Source organism: Ramularia collo-cygni, assembly GCF_900074925.1.
Source record: "Ramularia collo-cygni strain URUG2 genome assembly, contig: RCC_scaffold08, whole genome shotgun sequence".
Taxonomy (NCBI): Eukaryota; Fungi; Ascomycota; class Dothideomycetes; order Mycosphaerellales; family Mycosphaerellaceae; genus Ramularia; species Ramularia collo-cygni.
In genome coordinates, this window is record NW_019716262.1 from 1,210,304 (window position 1) to 1,229,831 (window position 19,528).

At 52.5% G+C, this 19,528-nt stretch overlaps 5 protein-coding genes; 3 read left to right on the top strand and 2 right to left on the bottom strand.

Annotated features, from left to right (window-relative positions):
- Positions 1 to 1,202: 1,202 nt before the first annotated feature.
- RCC_05996 (uncharacterized protein) lies at positions 1,203 to 2,654 on the top strand (the record flags this gene model as incomplete). XM_023771260.1 has 6 exons in its annotated part: positions 1,203 to 1,304; positions 1,364 to 1,400; positions 1,457 to 1,545; positions 1,602 to 1,772; positions 1,826 to 2,125; positions 2,187 to 2,654. The coding sequence occupies 6 exons, from the start codon at positions 1,203 to 1,205 to the stop codon at positions 2,652 to 2,654; spliced, it is 1,167 nt and encodes a 388-aa protein (XP_023627028.1).
- Positions 2,655 to 3,203: 549 nt separating this feature from the next.
- Positions 3,204 to 5,369, bottom strand: RCC_05997 (probable eukaryotic translation initiation factor subunit eIF2A, putative; the record flags this gene model as incomplete). XM_023771261.1 has 2 exons in its annotated part: positions 3,204 to 5,287; positions 5,345 to 5,369. 2 exons carry the CDS (start codon positions 5,367 to 5,369, stop codon positions 3,204 to 3,206), a joined length of 2,109 nt encoding a protein of 702 aa, XP_023627029.1.
- Positions 5,370 to 6,048: 679 nt separating this feature from the next.
- RCC_05998 (related to COX20 In the maturation and assembly of cytochrome oxidase involved protein) lies at positions 6,049 to 6,707 on the bottom strand (the record flags this gene model as incomplete). XM_023771262.1 has 2 exons in its annotated part: positions 6,049 to 6,332; positions 6,386 to 6,707. The coding sequence occupies 2 exons, from the start codon at positions 6,705 to 6,707 to the stop codon at positions 6,049 to 6,051; spliced, it is 606 nt and encodes a 201-aa protein (XP_023627030.1).
- Positions 6,708 to 8,928: 2,221 nt separating this feature from the next.
- On the top strand, positions 8,929 to 11,007 carry RCC_05999 (uncharacterized protein; the record flags this gene model as incomplete). XM_023771263.1 has 2 exons in its annotated part: positions 8,929 to 9,679; positions 9,737 to 11,007. The coding sequence occupies 2 exons, from the start codon at positions 8,929 to 8,931 to the stop codon at positions 11,005 to 11,007; spliced, it is 2,022 nt and encodes a 673-aa protein (XP_023627031.1).
- Positions 11,008 to 15,131: 4,124 nt separating this feature from the next.
- On the top strand, positions 15,132 to 18,501 carry RCC_06000 (uncharacterized protein; the record flags this gene model as incomplete). XM_023771264.1 has 5 exons in its annotated part: positions 15,132 to 15,137; positions 15,204 to 15,885; positions 15,948 to 16,151; positions 16,852 to 17,575; positions 17,628 to 18,501. The coding sequence occupies 5 exons, from the start codon at positions 15,132 to 15,134 to the stop codon at positions 18,499 to 18,501; spliced, it is 2,490 nt and encodes an 829-aa protein (XP_023627032.1).
- Positions 18,502 to 19,528: the final 1,027 nt, after the last annotated feature.

Consider the following 19,528-nt stretch of genomic DNA (forward strand, 5'->3'; position numbering starts at 1 on the left):
AATTGCTGTTGAGCTCCATGGTGGGGAGGTGGGGTTTGACGTGTCATGCTGGCGTGAGACGGATGAACTGCTTTGGGAAAGCCAGAGGAATGATCCAGACCCTCTCCGGCTGAATGGCCATGCGCAAATTAGGCGACGTTGCCGACGTGGACACCCGACGGCGGGTGTTTCTTTTTAGGAGCTGCCGCAATACGACAACCACCTACCGACGAGACCACACTTCTGGGTGGAAGAATTGAACCCGACTTCACCTTGTCAAAGGCATATCTACGTCTTTGCGAGATATGTTATTGAGATGGCTAGCTTTCTATTATTGGCGCGCCTTGCCGATGGCTGCCAAATGCTTTCTCTAAGCATCAGCAACAGATAGGCGTACATCACTCGCCTCGATACGAAGACACGTGGTGGCTTGACCGTAGTCGTTGTCATACCACCGGATGAGCAAGTCGTCTGATTGTGGGCAATACACGCAGACATTGTCGAAGGGTGGACTCTTACAAGCCGCTGAAACGGTTGCATGAAAGGCGCCTTGAGGCGGTCGTCCTGTGTGCCCTCATTTCGACACTCTCATCTGGTTCCGTTCTCTCGCAACCATAGCTGGTAGATGCATGCTGGAATGTCATGTCGGAAGAATGAGGTCGTTAATCGATGCAGACGTTCCGAAGAGCCATCTGACTATTCCGTTACAGAACGGTATTCGCCAAGAACCAGCGATCATAGCTCAATTTGGTCCGAGTATACTGAACTCTCCTTCGWCCAGCCGACTCAGTCACGACGTCAGCCCCCTGCGCCAAGAGTCATCGCGATCGCATCTGCAGTAGTAATGCCTGAGCCATGACTATCAAAGATCGCCACTCGCTTCAGGCGCTGCAGCGGAAACTTGAATGGGCCCAGATGCCAAAACCTAAGATCTTGAAGAGCAGAGCGGCAGCGCGGATGCGGATCTCCTGCGGACCACAAATCCACGCGCCTGGTTACTTTCATTTCGGTTTCACTCTGCACCACACTTTGTCGAACGCTTCCATCGGCGTAAAGGGTCATCGCCATGCTCATTCAGCCAGCCGGCGTGGCTCTGTGCGACAAACATTGTCCTCGACACTGGCGTGTATGTTATTGACACAAGAACGCTCGAGATGGCGTGGGTTGCTGGAGCGTCGCCGGACATTCGCAGCCACTCCAAATGGCGAGATGTGTTAGTCACAATGTTGATCCCGACTCTGGTGGCCATCATCGCAGTTGCGCTGCGCTTCTGGATCAGATGGAGGAAGCTGCACAGCGAAGACTGGGTCACATTAGGTACAATGGTATGGATAGTGCTTGTGTTTAAGAAAAGGTGTAAACGCTAACAAAAGTCAATTCAAAGATATTCAGCACTGCCTATACAACATCTGGCATCGTTCGTGGGTGACGCAGAGAAAACGTCATGTAGCAATGAGTTTTGCTGATAATTCATTAGAGACGAGATTTGGCCTGGGACTTCCATGGGCCATGCGGCCAGCAGAATACACGCGAGAGTACTTGGTGGCTAACTATGCTGCGTGGCCTGTATGTCAAGAAAATGTCCTCATTCACCATCACTTCCTGCTAACACTAATGGACAGTTCTATCTCTTTGCACTTGCAGGCTTCAAGCTTGCCCTCTGCATCTCATACTTACGAATGACACGAGGGAGTCTCGATACCAAATATCGTCACTTCATCATCGGAGTCGCAAGCTTCTCCTCTGCGGCCCATCTGGTTTTTGTCCTCATGTTTATGTTTGCATGCCAGCCAGTAAGCAAAAGCTGCACCGTTGTATCTGGAACTCCGACTTACAACAATCCTAGCTGTCTCGCATATTCGACTTTTCCATTGAAGGATATTGCCTTCCTTTCTCTGCTGTCAATTATGCACTCGGCGCAACCGTCGTCGTCCTGGACGTCACAATATTCCTTCTCCCAATCCCGCTGATCCGCAGATTGCGTCTCGATCGTGCCACTAAGACCGGACTAATCATTGTGTTCGCCCTTGGACTGATAACAACTGTACTTTCCATCCTTCGACTCCAGCAAATCCCTCGAATAGTAAACGGAGATGGCGACACAACCAAGTTCACCGTTCGCGGTTCAATGGAGCTCAATGTCGGGGTCCGTCATCACCGAGCAACCCATCACCATCACCATGATAGCTAACATCGCCCCATCTCAGATCATAACATCCTGCCTTCCTTTTCTCCGTCCAGTCTTCCGACACCTCCCACCCAAATTCCTAGCCTGCTTCTCCACAAACGCCTCCTCTAAAGCCAGCCAAGGACCTGGCTTCAATCCCATCCTAACAATCGGCGGCGGCGGCGGCGGCAGCGTCTCCCATCAACACTCCTCACCCAGCGCACCWCAAATAGGAAACCACAGCGCAATCAGCAGCAAGTCCACAAGTAAGCGAGACAGCACCTCGCTCCTCACCTCCTTTCAAAGTCGCCCGCGATCTCCAGAAGCCGTGCATCAGCAAGCCCATTCAGAAATGAGCGTCATGAAGACTGTACACGTAGAAGTCGATAGCGTGCAGGCTCCTCTCTCCCCGACGTTGTGGTTGGCTGCTGATCGGGGAGGAGGAGAGGAATTCGGACGGGGAAAGACGAGGAGGGAGGTCTGGGAATTCTCGCCCACGCTTGGGTAATATGTTAGCTTCAACGATGTCCTGTAGAGAGAGAGAGAGAGAGAGATGTCAGCTTCTTGTTTTTTTTTGATTTATTGCGGTTTTTTTAGCCGGAAGTAGCGTCGATACCAGGAATTACAAAGGAAATGCCAGCTAGACTCCCACCAGATGACTGTGATATATCAAGAATGATCGAGCAAGCGTGGAAGAGCGTGGAAGGCAGGAATGTCATTTTTCACATTTCTAGATCTATTTTGTGGGGGCATCATGTGGAATCGCATTAATACCGCTTTACCACCTGGACTGCCTATGGATACTCACAGCTCGCTGTGCGGCCAAGGAGTTGCCTCGCTATGTAATTTCAGGGGATCTGAGGGAAGCATCTCAACGATTCTGTAGCGACAACTCACATTGATAGAGCATAGTTTAGAGCAGCGCTTCTTATTAACACATCTTCAATCACGATAATGTCAGCTACAATCTTCTGAACAAGTTGCCATCACGATCAACATTTTGAACTTCTTTGCTTATGCACTACGGTAACATCTACCTCGCCTGCCACGAGCGCATTCACATCTCATCGCCAGCATAACCGCACTTTGCCAGATCAGCTCTGACGCCTTCTTCGGTGCCAATCTTCAAGACCTGGGTACCCTCCAACTTCTCGCCTCCAGCTTGACGCATTTTGAGATCATCAATGGCCCTCAGTTTCTTCAGTAAGCTTCGGATTTTCTTCTCGTGAGGGGAGCCAGCACCTGGACTAGTGACGGACAGATCCGGCGTCTCGACCGGCGCGGTGCCATTCGTTTTGGGAGCGGGAGTGGAAGTGTTGATGGTTGGTGGTGCGTTTGCACGAGAACGACTAGCGTCCCGACGACGAGATTGTGGACGGGAGTTCTGGTTGCTTCCTGGCTGCTGACCATTCGAGCGGGCGTTGCGGTCCTTACGCTCCGGGCTCTTAGACTTGGGAGCGTCACCGTTGAGTGCGGGAGCACTGAGACCAGCAGCTTTGGCCTCGGCCTCCTTCGCTTTCTTCGCCTCGCGCTTCTTCTTGTTCTTGAGCGCAGCTTTGCTGAGGTTCTCGTCTCCATCGGCACCGGCGACGCTGACACCCCCTCCAGGCGCAGCACCTGCTGGTGCACTCTTGGACGGATCCACAGGCTCGGCGCCAGGGACTTCACGACGGCGTGGCTGTCTTGGACCAAAACCGTTTGTCTCGTTACTCTGGCCAGACATCATTTCTCTCACAAAGGCTGCACCACCTTCATCCTCTCGCTTGAAGGCGAGAGGCGTGGCAGTACCGCGAGCGCCAGGTGGGCGGTACGCACCGGCTGGCTTGGAGGGAGTCTTGACCTTACCAAGAAATTCCAGCGCAGACGAGTGCGGTGTCGGAGGGGTGAGTGCACCATCTAAAGAGTGCTTGTCGGCCGGTTGTGGGCGCCAAACAACATGATACAGCTCGTGCATGTCTTCCACGTACTGGAGCTTGCCACCAACATGCCAGATACGGACTCCATTATCAACACGCAGACGTGGGCTCGTGGTGGCAGTGAGGATGTGCTTGCCGTCTGGGCTCCACTCACAGAGCGAGGTGTTACTTCCTTCAATAGTGCAGACCTTTTCGTAGTTCTTCTCCAAATCGTAGATATCCATGGTTCCGGCCAAGTTTCCAAAACCAGCGACGATGACGAATCTGCCATGAGGGGAGAAAATGATGGTGTTGCGAGGGCCAAGGTTAAAGCTGTGCTGTGGGATCGCACGAGTGTTGAAAATGGTGGTCTTCGCGGGCATGTAGCCATAGACCACGCCGAACTCTTTCGAGTTTGGCGACCACGATACATCGTGGATGGGTCCCTCCTTATCGAGCGACACGCGGGAGTCGAAACCGCCATTCGCGCTGAGCAGGTACATGTTGGTCTCGCCATAGTAACTCTTGTTGCTTTTATCGACCTCTGTTTGAGCGAGCACAATCAGACTTGTGCCCAGTTCATTCCACTTCAGCTGCACCTTGTCGGCCTTGAAGAAGTTCTTCTGCGAGGAAGGTGTGCTGAATTGCGGCACATTGAAGATCTTCACCGTCGCCGGCATGCCTTTCAGCTCCGGGATGAAGACAGCAAGCGAATGTGTCTTGCCGGGCGACAGGGCAAAATCAGCGACTCCCTCGGCGCGCAGCTTGTTCCAGACCGTGCCGAGATCCTTGCTCTCGTAGACCTGCACCTCGTTGGTGACACGGCGCGCGCAGTACTGCTCATCGGAGGTGTATTGCAGATTCCAGCCAGTCTGCGCTTTCTGCACAAACTTGCCCACGACGGCACGCTCGCCATGCTCGCCGGCGTTGTCATCAATCGTGCGCCACACCTTGAGGTTCTTGACTGCATCTCCAGCCTCGTCCTTGCTCGGACGTTGCCACGTGATGATGTACGTGCCCAACGGGGAGAATCCTAGCTCATAGACGTGCTCGGCGGGCAGCGTGGTGACCACATGGCCTGATTCCGCATCAATGACGCTGACCGCCTCAGGTGATGCCCAGGCAAAGAACCGGCCATCGGGCGAGTAGACGCAGCAGCGTAGGTTTCCCTCTGGACGCACAAAAGCGGGCAGATTCTCGTACACGGGTGCGGCACCGAAGACGCCAATGTTCTTGGATGTGCGGTCTGCAGAATAAATTCGTCAGTCATATAAGAGGGATTATTGATGAGATGTATACCCACATGCAAGCTGTGTTGGAAGAACCATTTTGGCAGTGGGGTGCTGATTGACGAGACTGCGACGGAGATTGAAAGATGGACACAAAGTCGCGGTGTGGAGGCTTGCTTGCGAATGGGGCTTTCTTTGTTGCGCTTGTCGCTGTTTGTCAATGGCGGMGAGGATTGCGGGCAGGTGGCTGATCGCTTGTGACTGAGTTGAATAGTTAAATTCACCACAGTAAGGCTTGACACACGAGCAGGCAGCTGGAAAGCGTCGGCGGAGGTGCTTGAGATGGAGGAGGAGGAGGGCCAAAAGTCACAGCATCAAAATAAACGAGAGGTGGAATCAGATCGAATCTTTCGGCCCGCCCGGGAAGATCCTCGAGGAACGAGTTGCACCGCCTAACGCCCTTCTGGCGTGTGAGCATGCTTTTAGAATCGAGGCATCGTGTGTTACTCTGTTTGATGGAATCGAATCGTAAGAGTCGGCTGTTGTTCGCTATAGTTCAACTGTAGCACTATATCGCTTTACCAGTCAGACGTTCAACGTGCTAGTTCAGCTACATTCGAAACGAAATGCGTATAGGAAGACCGCAGGAGGGTGATGGATATTTCAACATCAATGTCAAACCACTTGATAGTGTCTCCAACGTCATAGTCCTTGATGATACCTCTGTATGCTCATATACACCCATATACTTGTACATCGTCCATATTTCCACAATACCCTACCAGACCTTCCACCAAGCCTTGCCGCTGCCCTCGGCCTCCCGTTTCATAGCAGCCAACTTCTCGTCCTGCTCCTTGTCCTTTTGCGCCCGCCTCTCCTCCCTTAGTTGCTCTTTTCGCTGTTCCCTCGCCTTCTTTTCCACCTCCTTTCTGTTCAAAATCTCCATTGCCCTCGTCATTCCCTCCTTCTCTAATCTTCTTCGCCGTAGACAATACTGATACATGCCGCCGGCACCGAGGACGAATGTGCCCACAGCCCAATTGCAAGCCGTCATCACAGGAGCTGTGCATCTTCGTCAGCACCTTTGAAACCATGACAGCAAGATCAATGTCTACCTCTCCAGATGATCCGTAGGGCACCCGTAGCAGCTCCACCTCCCATTCCCACCATAAATGCATCTCGTACACACGGTCGTTTGTGAATCTCCGTCACAGGCGCTCCAGTTTGCAAAGCATTCCAAATCGTTACTTCAGGAACCTTGCCGCCAGCTGTGTKTTCTGTTCCACCCGGCATCATATTCGCATTCTCGGGTGGCTTGAAAGTCTTGGATTCCTTGTCGTCCCATTGTGAACCTGCAAATGCTTTGTTCTGAGGATCAACATTGAGTGCTTCGCGGGTAAGGTCCTGCGAGTTGGACTGCCGGGTATCGTCTGCCATTTTCGTGGATGCGAAGAGGGAGAGAAGACGATGATCCGTCGACATGAAAGCTCGATGCCAAAACCACGCTTACCCGATAGGGCAAGATCCTAGAGTATACTATTTCCACAAACCTGGATCGCAACTCCGCTCAAACATCAACGACAGCATCGCTGGGTGCTGCATAAAGTAATGACCACCACGGCTTTTGACCTTCTTCTTGAAGGATACCGGCCAAGCATTAAGCTCACATCAGTCGAGAAACACAACTTCCTTCACACCCCATCACCGTTAACGAGGATAGAATGCTTCACCATTCCAGCTCTTCGGGAGTATTGGGCAATCTGCTTCAGAAATGTCGAGATTGATACGGGTCGCGTTCTCGCTACCCTATACCTCATACACAATGAGAAAAACTGCTGGGGTGTTCATCATCCTGCCTGAGCCAAGCTCTGACCGGCAGGACTCGTACGATTGTCTCATTCATGGTGAGAACTGTGGCAACGGTAGAAGTGCTGCAGCGGTGTTAAAGCTGCGATGATTCTACGACGCTCAGCTGAAGATTATACATCAACCGGAGACGCCGGAACATCCAGTACACAGCAATCCATGGGAAGATCGAAGAATCCTGGATGGGAAGACCGGAACAAGATTCCTCTTAATTCTGCAGCTTGCAATGCTCGAACATCTAGAGATACAGCACATGTTGAAGAAATGCTGATTTTACAGCGTCTCTTTTCACCCGAAGTTTCAGGTCCCCGGAGTCCTCTCGAGCAAGCGCTGGTACGTTGACAGCGAATCGATTCTCTCAAAACCACCGACGCTTCGGCCATTAAGACCAATCTTCGATGCAAAGACACACTGTATCGCCCGATGCCAGACTTGTGATCGAACGAGTGCAGCATAACAGACACCGCGTGATCACTGTTGCCGTGGATGAATCACTCCACAAGTGTGCTGAGATCTAGACCTCGAGTCCATGGAAGCTTGGCTGGGCAAGACTTTGTGAAGATCGACAAACATTCGGCCGAATCAAGGCGTTCCACTGCAGAGTCCTTCCACGTCAGCTCCGTGACACGATGCTTGCAGATGCGGTTGTGCTGAAGGCAATGAAAGCAGCCACAGATTCTCGCAGACATCCCCGAAGACTTGTCGCTCCCGTGCTGTGGCTGCGTGGCTGCAGTCTTGGCTGTCTCTGATCGTGACCAATAACAAAGCACAAACGATGGACTGCGCCACGATCGACATCATCACGGCCATGATCCGGGCCCGACGCTTTTCCGCATCGCGACCTCCGAGAGGCATCCGCTTGAGATCCGGTACCTGAAGGTCTTTGAGGAGGGAGAAAAAGCCACTACCGCCTATTTTGAGAAAGCCTGCTATTGCCGACGACCCTACACATGGGATGCATGATCGGTATGCAAATGCAGATGCAGACGCAGATGCAGAAGCGTTGCGATCGGACGGAACCTGGATACAACGTTGCAATGCAGACGGTAGGTCGTGGCATCTGGACTGGATGTGTGGAATTTCTATTGTAGGAATACCAAGAGCCTATCTTCTGGCCGCGTACTCTAGGGCAATATGCTCACGTGGGTATGTGGGTATAGCACCTTCTATGATGGCCCGCAGAGTCTTGCACATCTGGGGATATTTCATAAGCATGCAGTAAGCATACATTATTGTTGTAAACCTGTTGACCCTCAACGTACAGAGAAGGTTACTCGGAGCTCGCGGCCAAGGCTCGCTGTGGGTGCAAAGACGGCAGGTGCATGCAGCAAAGCGGATGCCGGATGTCCAAAAGTGGGCGCGATGGGGACCTGCGACAACTGCCAGTGTGCCGATAGGTAAGCTATTCATCCTTGTAGCCCAACCGCACGGACGTGGGCTCAAAGAAAAGGCAGGGTATGTGGCTGTGCCCTGGGGTGCGAGGTGACGCTCGCTCGCTCGCTCTCGGCACACACAAAGACGAGTCGACACGAAGAAACTTTCCAGAGTTTGCAGTACATATTACCTGTCGCCCTATTTCATATTCACGCTACACGACTGCAAGACCATTTGCCACTCCACTTTTATTCCGCGTGTTTCCACCAGATCTTGATGACCAAGCCAGAGCGGACCGCGAGCAACTATTTCATCTAGTCTCCCAAGTGTCAGAGACATTCCCCAAAGAAACGGCCTGGACCCTGACAATCGTACCTTGCTCGCTGGGCTAYGTCACTATTTCGATCTCCGACAGTCGATGTTTCCCACGACACTCTCCCTCGATCACACCCACCCGGAATACATTTCATCCTCGACGATATCGAATCAACTCCCATCCCGAAAGCCTTCAAACTACCAACGGGCATTGGAGCTGCTGCTACAATCGCCGAAATCGACCGAGACGTCATCGATCCGAACCATTCTAAAGCCAGTCAAGGCTAACTCCGATTCGAGCGCGGTCCTTCTCGACGGGAAGCCACAGATGTACCAGACCTACTACAATAGCATGGGAGGTTCTGTCACGAACCACATTCAGAGTAACAACAACAACAACAACAACAACAACATCAGCAACCTGAGCATTGGGCAGAGTAGAAACCACCAGCGCACTCCCTCGACTTCGACCATAGCATCCACGGGTCCGTCATCGCCGTTTATGCAATCGACGTCGTACCCACACATTGCGAACACGGAACAGGCACCAAACTCACCGTCTTACCACCTTGAGTCATACTACGGAAAGAACCTGCCGGTAACTTTCACCAACGCGGAGCGCGAGTGCGGTTTCGGCAACGCTGCTTTTATGCCCAGTCAGGCGGCGCACATGTCCAACGCGCATCTTGCTATGAAAGGATTTGCCATCGATTACCACAACTCAGAGGATTTCGCTACCGACTTTGCGTCGTCTCGACAGTCAATGTCGAGTTACGGAAACAACTCGCCGGCGACGCCTCAATCCGGGGTTGGCGAGAGCGATGCGTCAAAGAATTACTATCCATCCACAAATGGTGAGTTGTATTGAGAAGATAAGTCAGTCAATGGAGATGCTAACTTGTTCTGTGTAGGAGCGCAACCGCATCCCAATGTTCAACTGTTCAGAACGGAATCAGAAGCATTTCGGGATGAGCTGTATAACCCAGATGCTGTATACAACAATTCCACAAATTTGAAGCCAGCGTCGAATGTGGATGCAAGCAGTGCCTATCTGTCACCGCATAGAAATCTGATAACAGAAAGGTTGCAAACCGCGAATTTGGCACGGTCTACGTCACCATCTGGTCTTTCAAGACAGAGATCGCCTTTTCGAGACAACTCTCCCATGGCGACCGACTGGAAACAAGTTGGTCCCGTCGCTACTGCAGCTAGCATACGGCAGCACCAGGCGGACGATTCGGTGCAAGCCGAGTTTGGTAGACATCGTGCTCCACTCCGAAGAGAGCCCACCAAGACCATCTCTCCCAAAGATGCGCTGCTCGACTACACTGCCGACGTGGACCAGACGCCACTCTTCCAGGACAGCATACCCACGGGCTACAAACAGCATGTCGGAGCCACGGAATCGTGGCCAAGCAGTTTTATCAGCCAGGCCAGCGCCAACTTTCCCGGCAACATGGTCAACGCCGGCCAATACGACATGAGTTTTCGGACTGCCGATTACAATCCCATCAACTTTTCTGCAGGCAACACTCAATTCCAAGCAAATCATCCTGCCGCCTCAACTCCCAATTTCCCAGCATCAATACCATCCATGGAGACTTCCATCAGCGACGCGGGCCCTCCGGCATCATCGCAGGAAAGTGTTAACAAYAACACCACATCGGCGCCCCAACGACCTGCCGATACACGTGCAAACACCGGGACCTACACTTGCACTTACCATGGCTGTGTACAGCGATTCGAGTCTCACGCACTGCTTCAAAAGCACAAGCGAGACTTCCATCGCTCACAGCAATCGAACCAGCTCGAGAATGTGTCGTCGCCGCCAGAAGATGATGCCGTGGGATCAGCATCACCGCGATCGGGGGAGGACTCACCGGGTCCATCCGGTGCTGGCATGACTTCTGCTGCAATTCTCGCCAGAAATTCCCAGGCTGGACCCCACAAGTGCACTCGAATCAACCCATCCACCAACAAGCCATGCAATACAATATTTTCCAGGCCATATGATCTCACACGTCACGAGGACACAATCCATAACGGGCGGAAGCAAAAAGTCCGATRCCCAATGTGCCGTGAGGACAAGACCTTCTCACGTAATGACGCTCTCACACGGCACATGCGGGTGGTACATCCTGAAGTCGAAGCATCTGGGAAGAGAGGGAAACGTGTCGATTGATGAGTCACCGTATTACTACGAAGATGATGATAATTACGAGCTCGGAGGACTCACGACTTGGCGACACGCAACCATCGAGGCTGAGGTCAACCGGTGTTGTCGTAGCACCTCTCGTGCTTCGGTGGATGCGCTCGATAGATGATCTCTCCGCGAGATTGTTGTGAGTCCCTGTCACTTTGAGAGGGCATCGCTCAGCCTCCCGATCCTTTTGAGGAGATTCCATATTACTGCATAGCGAGCGTTTTTTTGCAAATTTTCTGGTTGACGAGGAAAAAGATTTCACACGAACAGCGGGCGGAGTTCCACAGCAACGCAACTTCAATTCATGTCTCTACTTMGCTTTTTTGAAATGTACACGATATGAACTTTTGCATTGGGCGAGGAAAGGAATGATGGCATGGTGGCTTTTTGATTGAAGGCGTGGGACGCCGGTCGTCTGTCTACTTGAGCCTAGTGTAATGATAGTCCAATGATATGAAATGGGCTTTGCCTTTAATTACTGCTGTTCTCTCCTGGATGCTCCGTGTAGTTTTTCTCTTGACTTTTGATGAGTACSTAGTTCCTTCTCAATTTGACAAGGGTGAATGGTTTGCATCGCATCAGTGTCCATCGTTTCGCCAATCAGGAATGCTGAGTAGTACTCTGGACGAATCTCCAACCAGCCAAGATACATTGATGGAATTATTGCTCTGGTGGGTTGTTCTTTCCACGAGTCGTCATCGTCATGATCATTGCTACCCAAGGAATCTGAAAGGACAGACAGCTGACCGGATGTTTAGATGGAAGAGTGGAGCGACGAATTCCCCTTGAYCTTGGTTGCGCCGACGTGTGAAAGTGAAGTCCACCGTATTTTGCGAAAAGGCCCGCGTCAGTCCAGTGGGAGACTTGATCTCAACCGAGGAGGATGCAGTGAAGATATTGTTTCTTCTTGCTCTAGGGGATGAGTACAGTTGAGAATCTTCTTTTCTCGCAAATCCTCCTATTTGGAATTTTTGATACGGACGAGCGAGCTTTTCTGTGGACGAGATTGAATGTCTCTGCAGCTATGATGGATAGTTGGAAGTATCTTGATGGAGATGAATAGTGTGAAGTCAGTGGTAAGGAAAGTAGTGCATAAAAAAAGAAGGCCTGACACAGAAAGCGAGACGTCGAATGCCGTCGGGAAGACAGTGCTCAACCATGGCAGTTGTGAAGAACCGTCACACGGTGTCTTCGTGGCATCTCCATGCGAAGTACATTACTTTCAAGGCAGCATGTCGCAACAAACCGGCTGGAATTGCACCACTTGCACAAGACAAGGCATACCAGCGCGACCTTGCACACACGTCGGACAAGACATTGCTTTGAGAGCTACCGCATCGCTCGCTTGCCGGCTGGCTATGTAGCTGACGAGGGTCAACCGTAAGCGAGAGGATGGATGCTGGTTTTGTACGCCTGTGGGATGTGATGTGATGAAAAGTATCGTTGTGCAAAAGGTGGACCAGCAAGGCAGATCGTCTAGTATCTGCGAAAGRGTGATCCTGAAGCTTATTAGCTCGATGAACAGAGTTCCTGCACCCCACAAAAGTTGCATTGCATATCTCAGGGTTGCAGATGCAGACCATTGGATTGAAACCTGGCATTGGGCCTGCTTCGCTGTCATGGTAAAGTCTTTGGGCTTCCCGACATTGAAATAGCTGTGTCGGGTGGGATCCGTGGTGTGTGTTGTTGACGGTGTCGGGAGGGGATAAAAAGTCTTAAAAATAAAATGGATGATCCAACGAAGGAAGACACTACCACAAGTGTCGATGAAAAGCATGTTCTGTGAGGGGCCCCTCTTCTCACATGCTGGAAGCTGTTTGCAGGTGCTGGGTTCTCCTCTCCCCACTCTGCAGCAGGCGACTCTCTGTGTGGCCTGTGATGAGGTAATGACAGGTCTCGTGCCATGCGGTATCAGGTGAGCGACCTGTGCGTTAATGGTACTGGTAGAACTACTGCTGAGTTTCTCCGCACAGGTCGCAGCTCAGCCATGACTGTGATCCGTCGAGGTCGAGGGTGATGATCGAGACGATGGTGAAGGCGCAAGGTCTCAGCCTGGATGCAGGGCGATGTAGAAGCGTCGCCGGGTGTCCCGCTAGCCACCGCGGCGGGCCCAAAAGCGACAATTCCAGAGCGTCGTGCGAACACTTTCCTAAAACAGGCGGCAAGGTTAGAGGGCACTGATTGGGCGCAGGTGAAGGCGGAGAATAATTTGGCCAGCCAGCTCTGCCTGCTCTCGTGACTGCTCCAGACGGAAGCGTACAAGTGTGCATGGGAGATGTACATGTTGCTCCGCATTCTCCAAAAAGGACCTCGCCCCTGATCCCTGGTCGATGCCGGTTCGCTGGCAGTTCATACTTTAGCTGCATAATAAGAGTAGTTGGCCCCATCAGAGCTGCAGCCGCCAAAAGAGTAACATCTTCTAGCATCCATCGACACTCACAGCCTCTCCATTCAACGTCGTCGTCGTCGCCGCCGCCGTGATTGAGCGCATCTTCCGCCGGACAGGAGCGCAGCAGATCAGATCACCGCGCGACAAGCAATCCCCACCTGCTGGTGGAGCCGTCGCGCCAACTCAAAAGCCGGCACATCGGCGCTTTCCCCAGCCGTTTCTCGACTTGCTTTCCTCGAGGCCTCGATCACTCTCTCACACAAAAGCGCGCAAAAGACACCTTGGGCTCTCGTGGACACCCAGGCGACTTGCTCGTAGCGACCACTGGGCTTGCTCCGCCACTCTCCAGAAAGCGGAGTCGTGGAGGAATTGCAGGCGTAATCATCTCGCCACTCCCTTCCCCACAAACCAAAACCAACCTTCGCGTGGCCTCCGATCTTAAGCGCCGCGACCGCGCTGCTGAAGACGTCAGGTCTCCAATGTGAGAACCTGTGCTCGCAGCAAAGTTTTTGTTCTTGAAGATAGATTGGACGCGCTGAAAAGGTTGTTGGGGATGATCATAGGTATGCCGAAGGCTGTTATTGCTGATGTCGCTTGATTGTTCAAATCGCTAACAACCGTGCTGTTAGATTCATATACGGATTAAAGTTATCGCAATTGTTTGTGCAATGTAATAGTAGCCCACGACATATCAACAATGTAAGTATGGAAGAGGGCGACGTTGTGGTGTGAGATTGTCGCTGACTTGCATCAACAGACATAGACTAGAGGCCGGACGACCAGTTACGAACCAATCACTTCATAAAAGGTATGTGTTGTGTTGTGTTGTTTCCTGTTATTATTTTGGGCCGCGAGGAGGTGTAAATTCTGGAGATATTTCGCTGGAACCCGCGCATATACTCAAGGGAAAGGAGTCATCGACAGCTGTCCAGGCATCGATCGGGATATTCGGGATCCTCCTCTGCGTCCGCTGTCAACCCAGATCGAGTAACGAACGGGATGGAGGAAAGACCTGATCGCTAGTGCGACCAGCGGCATCGCTATCGTCTATGGAATCCGTGTCCTGCCGGCTTGCCAGGCAGTCAAAGAAGGACATGCTTTGGCTTTTGTGTGGAAGGAGCTCCAAGTCAAAGCCTCTCTGCAACCACGCATCTCGTCTTTGGCCAGTCGACGGAAATGTAGCGAGACTTTCCTCGCCTGCATTCCAGCCTCGTGTGATCTTTCTGCTCCCGGACTCACGGACGGTCTTCATAGTTCTTCAGTATTGCTACGATCTGCGGGAATTCCAGCGTTCTACCCGGCTTGAAGTAGCCTAGGACCTTGAAGTGAAAGGGCAGTCCGGTCACCATTTCACCTCAAGTCGGAGTTTTCCTATACTTCACAGCCGTCTGAAGTCAGTCTGAGTTATCGTGGGGAATCCAAGCTCTCAGGGCCCACGCATGCCATCCTAGCTCTCGTGCGTTGTTCTTGGCCCGACTGGCCAATGTAATCTCAACCACACTCTGGACTTGCTACTGTTCACCGGCTGTCCAGGGATTATGCAGCACTCCGAGGTCTGGAAATGGCGCATCGGGCTGTGAAACTGGTGTATACAAAATGCATCGACTGCACCATCCTTCTGCTTGATTGTCATACTTGGATTGCTTTACTGGCGGGCGAGATTGCTGACCATTGGCAGATAATCTAGTTGCGTATCCATAGCATTGGACTCAAGATGAATGTAAGCTTGCAAGAGTCTCTCCATGGGAGGAATGGYGTGAGCGTTGAGTTGCTGACGGCATACCAGCCTGTACGAAGAGCAACYCCAGACTCTGAGGCTGTGGGATCTTCCGAGGACGAGCGCCCGTGGCCATCCTCCATGTCTTTTGGCAAGTTTCCAATGAAAGAGAACAGTGTTCCTGGTATGCCCGGCGGTATCTGGGCAACTCAAAAGAGAGGAAGCTTCAAAATTTCCGAGGCAGCGCAGCGTAATGCGGCGCGAGATGCAGCACGTATGGGTGCTGCAGCTGCAAATGGGCAAGGTCCTTTGATGAGGGGAGCCAGTACGCCGTCTCCATCAGTCAGCGAAGGCGCAAGTTCGTTGCCTTTTGCCATTCCATTGCAGCCCACGCCGAAGACCGGCCGTTCTCTGTCTCACTCTCAGGGACAGCGAGAAGCTCCCGTGAATTCTGGTTCACACCTCGGTGCGGCGCCAGGACCTGCAGCAGCAGCAGCCCTTCCGCTTGGACTCCTCGCCGAGGAGGACGTTGATACGGACACGGAGTCTGATGTGGGGTCACGCCTCACGCATACCACCTCTCATCCCCCCATAGGCTCCTTGATGCGTACAGCTACTTTGCCTGCGGCGTACGATAYGATGCACAGCTCCAACAGCGGCAGAGACCGCCAGGCAGCTCCCCATTCGCCCTCCCACCGCGATCTTATGCGGGCCCGGACTTTCGAGGCGGCATTTGCAGATCTCTCCATGGGTATGTGTCTCTCTTGTTCGATGCTCACTTTTTAGAATCGCCTGACCGTTATTTTGCTGCAGATCACTCCCACCGCCGTGCTAGTCAATGGCAGAGCTCGCTCGGCTGGGACGACGTGCCCACCGTGAACGGATCACGCCGCCACTCGCTGGCAGATATTCCCACGCGTAGAGGATCCCTGGCTGGCGGCGAACCGAGTCTGCTGAGCAGAACATACACACACGACGTGTTCGAAACAGAGTCACCGACGAGCATTGGTTCCGCACGTAAGTCTTTCCGAGCTAGATCCCCTCATTTCCGCTCCTGCCCCGCTGGCGACGGTCGCGCCTTCCCCATTGATTTACAGCGACACGTCACTTGCTCAAACGTCAGTGGTGTCAGTCCTCACATGTCCATGCACATCTATCCTTTCCTCCCACATCATCCTTCTATCCACCACAACACTCCTCTTCCGTGCATCGACAGCCCTGTATCGCTACAGCAATATCGCCAGCAATACCACCAGCAATAGCGGAGCTACAGCGACGAGAGCAGCTTCCCCGCTGCAGTGAATACTACACTGATATCGACGCGCTGGTGAGGTTCCTCGCTTGCTGCGTCATTCATCACCCCTCCCACGACGACCATTTCCGTCAGCCTCCTCCATCCACCTACACACACCCTTCACTGCATATCAACRCCTCCTTTTTGCGAGACCGTTGCTACAACAATAGCGCCGGCGGCAATTCCTCGCAGCAGCAGCCATTCCACCAATATTGTCGCGACGGTGAGATCTCTCACCTGCCCCATTCACTTTTCTCCTCGTCGTCACCACTCCAAACCACACCACACTTTGCATGACGTCCTCCATCTATCTTCCTTTTACACAAACTCTTTTCTCCCCTGCCAACCCTCACACCACGCAGCGGACAATGCCAGAGTGACGCGATTACACCGATTTGCCATCAAGATCGCTGACACACACAGATCTACAAGGCTTTCCCTCAGATCGCGCGGTCGATACAAATAACGACCACAACCCCGCTTCACGCAACACAGAAACAGCTMACATGAACAACTACAACATCCCAGCCATGTATCGGGCTCCGACAGTCCRGCTCCAGGAACACGAGCTCCGCGAGCTGGAACGTCGTGGAATGCAGCAAGCCACCCAGAACTATTATCCGGGCGGTAACGGCGGATCCAAGAACTCTCGCAAGCAGCTCTACATCGTGAGCTTCAAGTGCTCTCGCGTGGATGTCTTCTTTTTGCTCGAAAATACTGGCTTGAGTGTCCGCGAAGGTGACTTGGTGATTGTTGAGGCGGACCGCGGACAGGATCTCGGCACCGTGCAACACGCCAATGTCACCCCGGAGGAAGCTCGCATGCTGAAGAAGAAGTACTCCGAAGAGCAGTACAAATGGTTGATGATGTACAGCCGCAACAAGGAGGGCGGATACAACCCCAATGCTCAGATGAACGGGGAGCAACAGCAGCTCTTCCCGGATGCTCCCACGACCATGCAGGGCACAATCCCTCGTGACACCTTCAACAATCTGAAGCCGAAAGCCATCAAGCGCCTTGCCAACGATCACGAGGTTAAGATGCTCGCAGAGAAGGAAGGTAATGAGGCAAAGGCCAAGCGGACGTGCCAGCAGAAGGTGTCCCATCTCCGTCTGCAGATGGAGATTCTCGATGCTGAGTGGCAATGGTGAGTTTATGTTGAGATGTTCTTTCTCTTGCAAACACTAACCTCGATGCAGGGACTTCCAAAAGCTCATTTTCTATTACTATGCGGACCACTACATCAACTTCAAGGATTTGATCACGGAACTCTACCGCATCTACAAGACACGCATCTGGCTTTCTGCGATCAACCCTGCCTCATTCTCACAGCACGCCATGGGCCAGCCACCGAGCGGCATAGGTCCAGGCGCCGTTCCCCCATACGCTCTCAACAACGGATACACAATGGCTTATGGCGAGGATAGAGATCCTTATGGTGCCCAGATGCCATATCGAATTCCCTACGAGACTTACAACCCAAACTTTCCATCGATCCCAGGAGTCGCAAACAGTTTTGCCCCAGCTGCCCTTGGCACATACTACGACTACTACGGCACCGGTGCGCCTGTTGCAGTGACTGGTGGCGGCGCTCCTCGCGGTATCATGCCAGACGCTCGCAATGAAATGCTATTCTATGGCCGCGCCGGCAATGATGACTACCGTCAGCAAGCCCCTCGTGCCAACAACTTCGACGAGGCATCCGCTTCTGGTGCCTTGGTGGAGAACTCAACATCCAGCGGTGCTTCCGGCGCCGCTGTCCGTCGCCAGTCTGCCGTGCTGCCACCACCAATTGGTACACGTCGCGCCTCGCAGGTGGACGAATTCGTTGCGCCGGCCAGTCAGCATCGGGCTAGAAATCCGCAATTCCCATCCCCATTCCGCAACGCCGATCCTGAAAACCGCTTTTTCGGACGTGAYGGACTGTACCACGCCGCCGGTTCCAATGGGAACGGCAACGGCTATCGCGCCGCTCCTACCCAGGTCTACGTGGGTTCACCTTCCAGCGAGCAGCCTCCAGGATACCCATACTACTTGGGTGTGCAGGAGAGCAGTCCTCCACGTCTAGGATAGTCCGACCACAATCATACACTTCTACACTACGGTGGCAGAATGATTTCACGACCATAAAGATGGTCTTTGGCATTTTGACGACAATTGCGGAGTTCCATTTTGATTCTTGTTCAGGGACATGTAGAATGTCTCACGATTGCGGGAGGTGTTTATTTTCGTTCGGGCTGTGCTGTGCTGTGCTGTGCTGTGCTGCGATTGGGAAGGGATGCAAAATTTCCTCTGGAGCGCCGACGGTTGATAACGATTAAGAAATTTTGAGCAAAGGCGGAAAAGACACATTGTTGAATGAATGAAACGAAAAGTTTGATCGCGATGTGTTGATGATTTTTTGCTGTCAATTCTACCAGAATGTTGCATGTCTTACTTGTCAGGTTCGGCTTGCTTTGACTGGCATATCCAAAAGTACCTTATTGCACCATTTTGACAGACGCGAGCGGCAGATTGAATAGTGTGTATGCATGCGAATGTGCTTCCCCCATGCGTCCTCGTGTCAAGGATGAACCGACTCGAGACATTTTATGCAGGATCACGATTCGACCAGGTCTATAACAAGGTCTCCCCAGCAGCGGAAAGCGGAGAGGAAACCTTGTAGCATGTCGCAACGAGGTCTAGGATACAGTAATTTTGTGGGCGTGACATTTATCAGGGATTGGTGGTTGTATGCTGGCTGGCGGCTGTGAGWTAATCTGATGATGACTGCTTGGTATGTCTCCAGCTTTCTTTTGCAAAGCTGCGGTTCGCAGGGACCAGCATCCTCCTCCGCTCATGAGCAGGCACAAGGAGGAGGTGTATGACATTCGTATTCGATTTTCGTGCGAGATGAATCTCATTGGTCCCTCCATTCACGTATGGGYTGTTCTCCAGATGATGTCCTCACAGTCGCTGCCACACAGTCGCTGTCAATCTGAATGATGCCCAGTATCGCGTCTGTTGATATAAGGGATGATCTCTCGATGCGATGCCCGCAGGCATGCAGTGTAAATGCGTCGTCATTTGTCCTAGTAGTCATTATGATACAGGGTCTGTG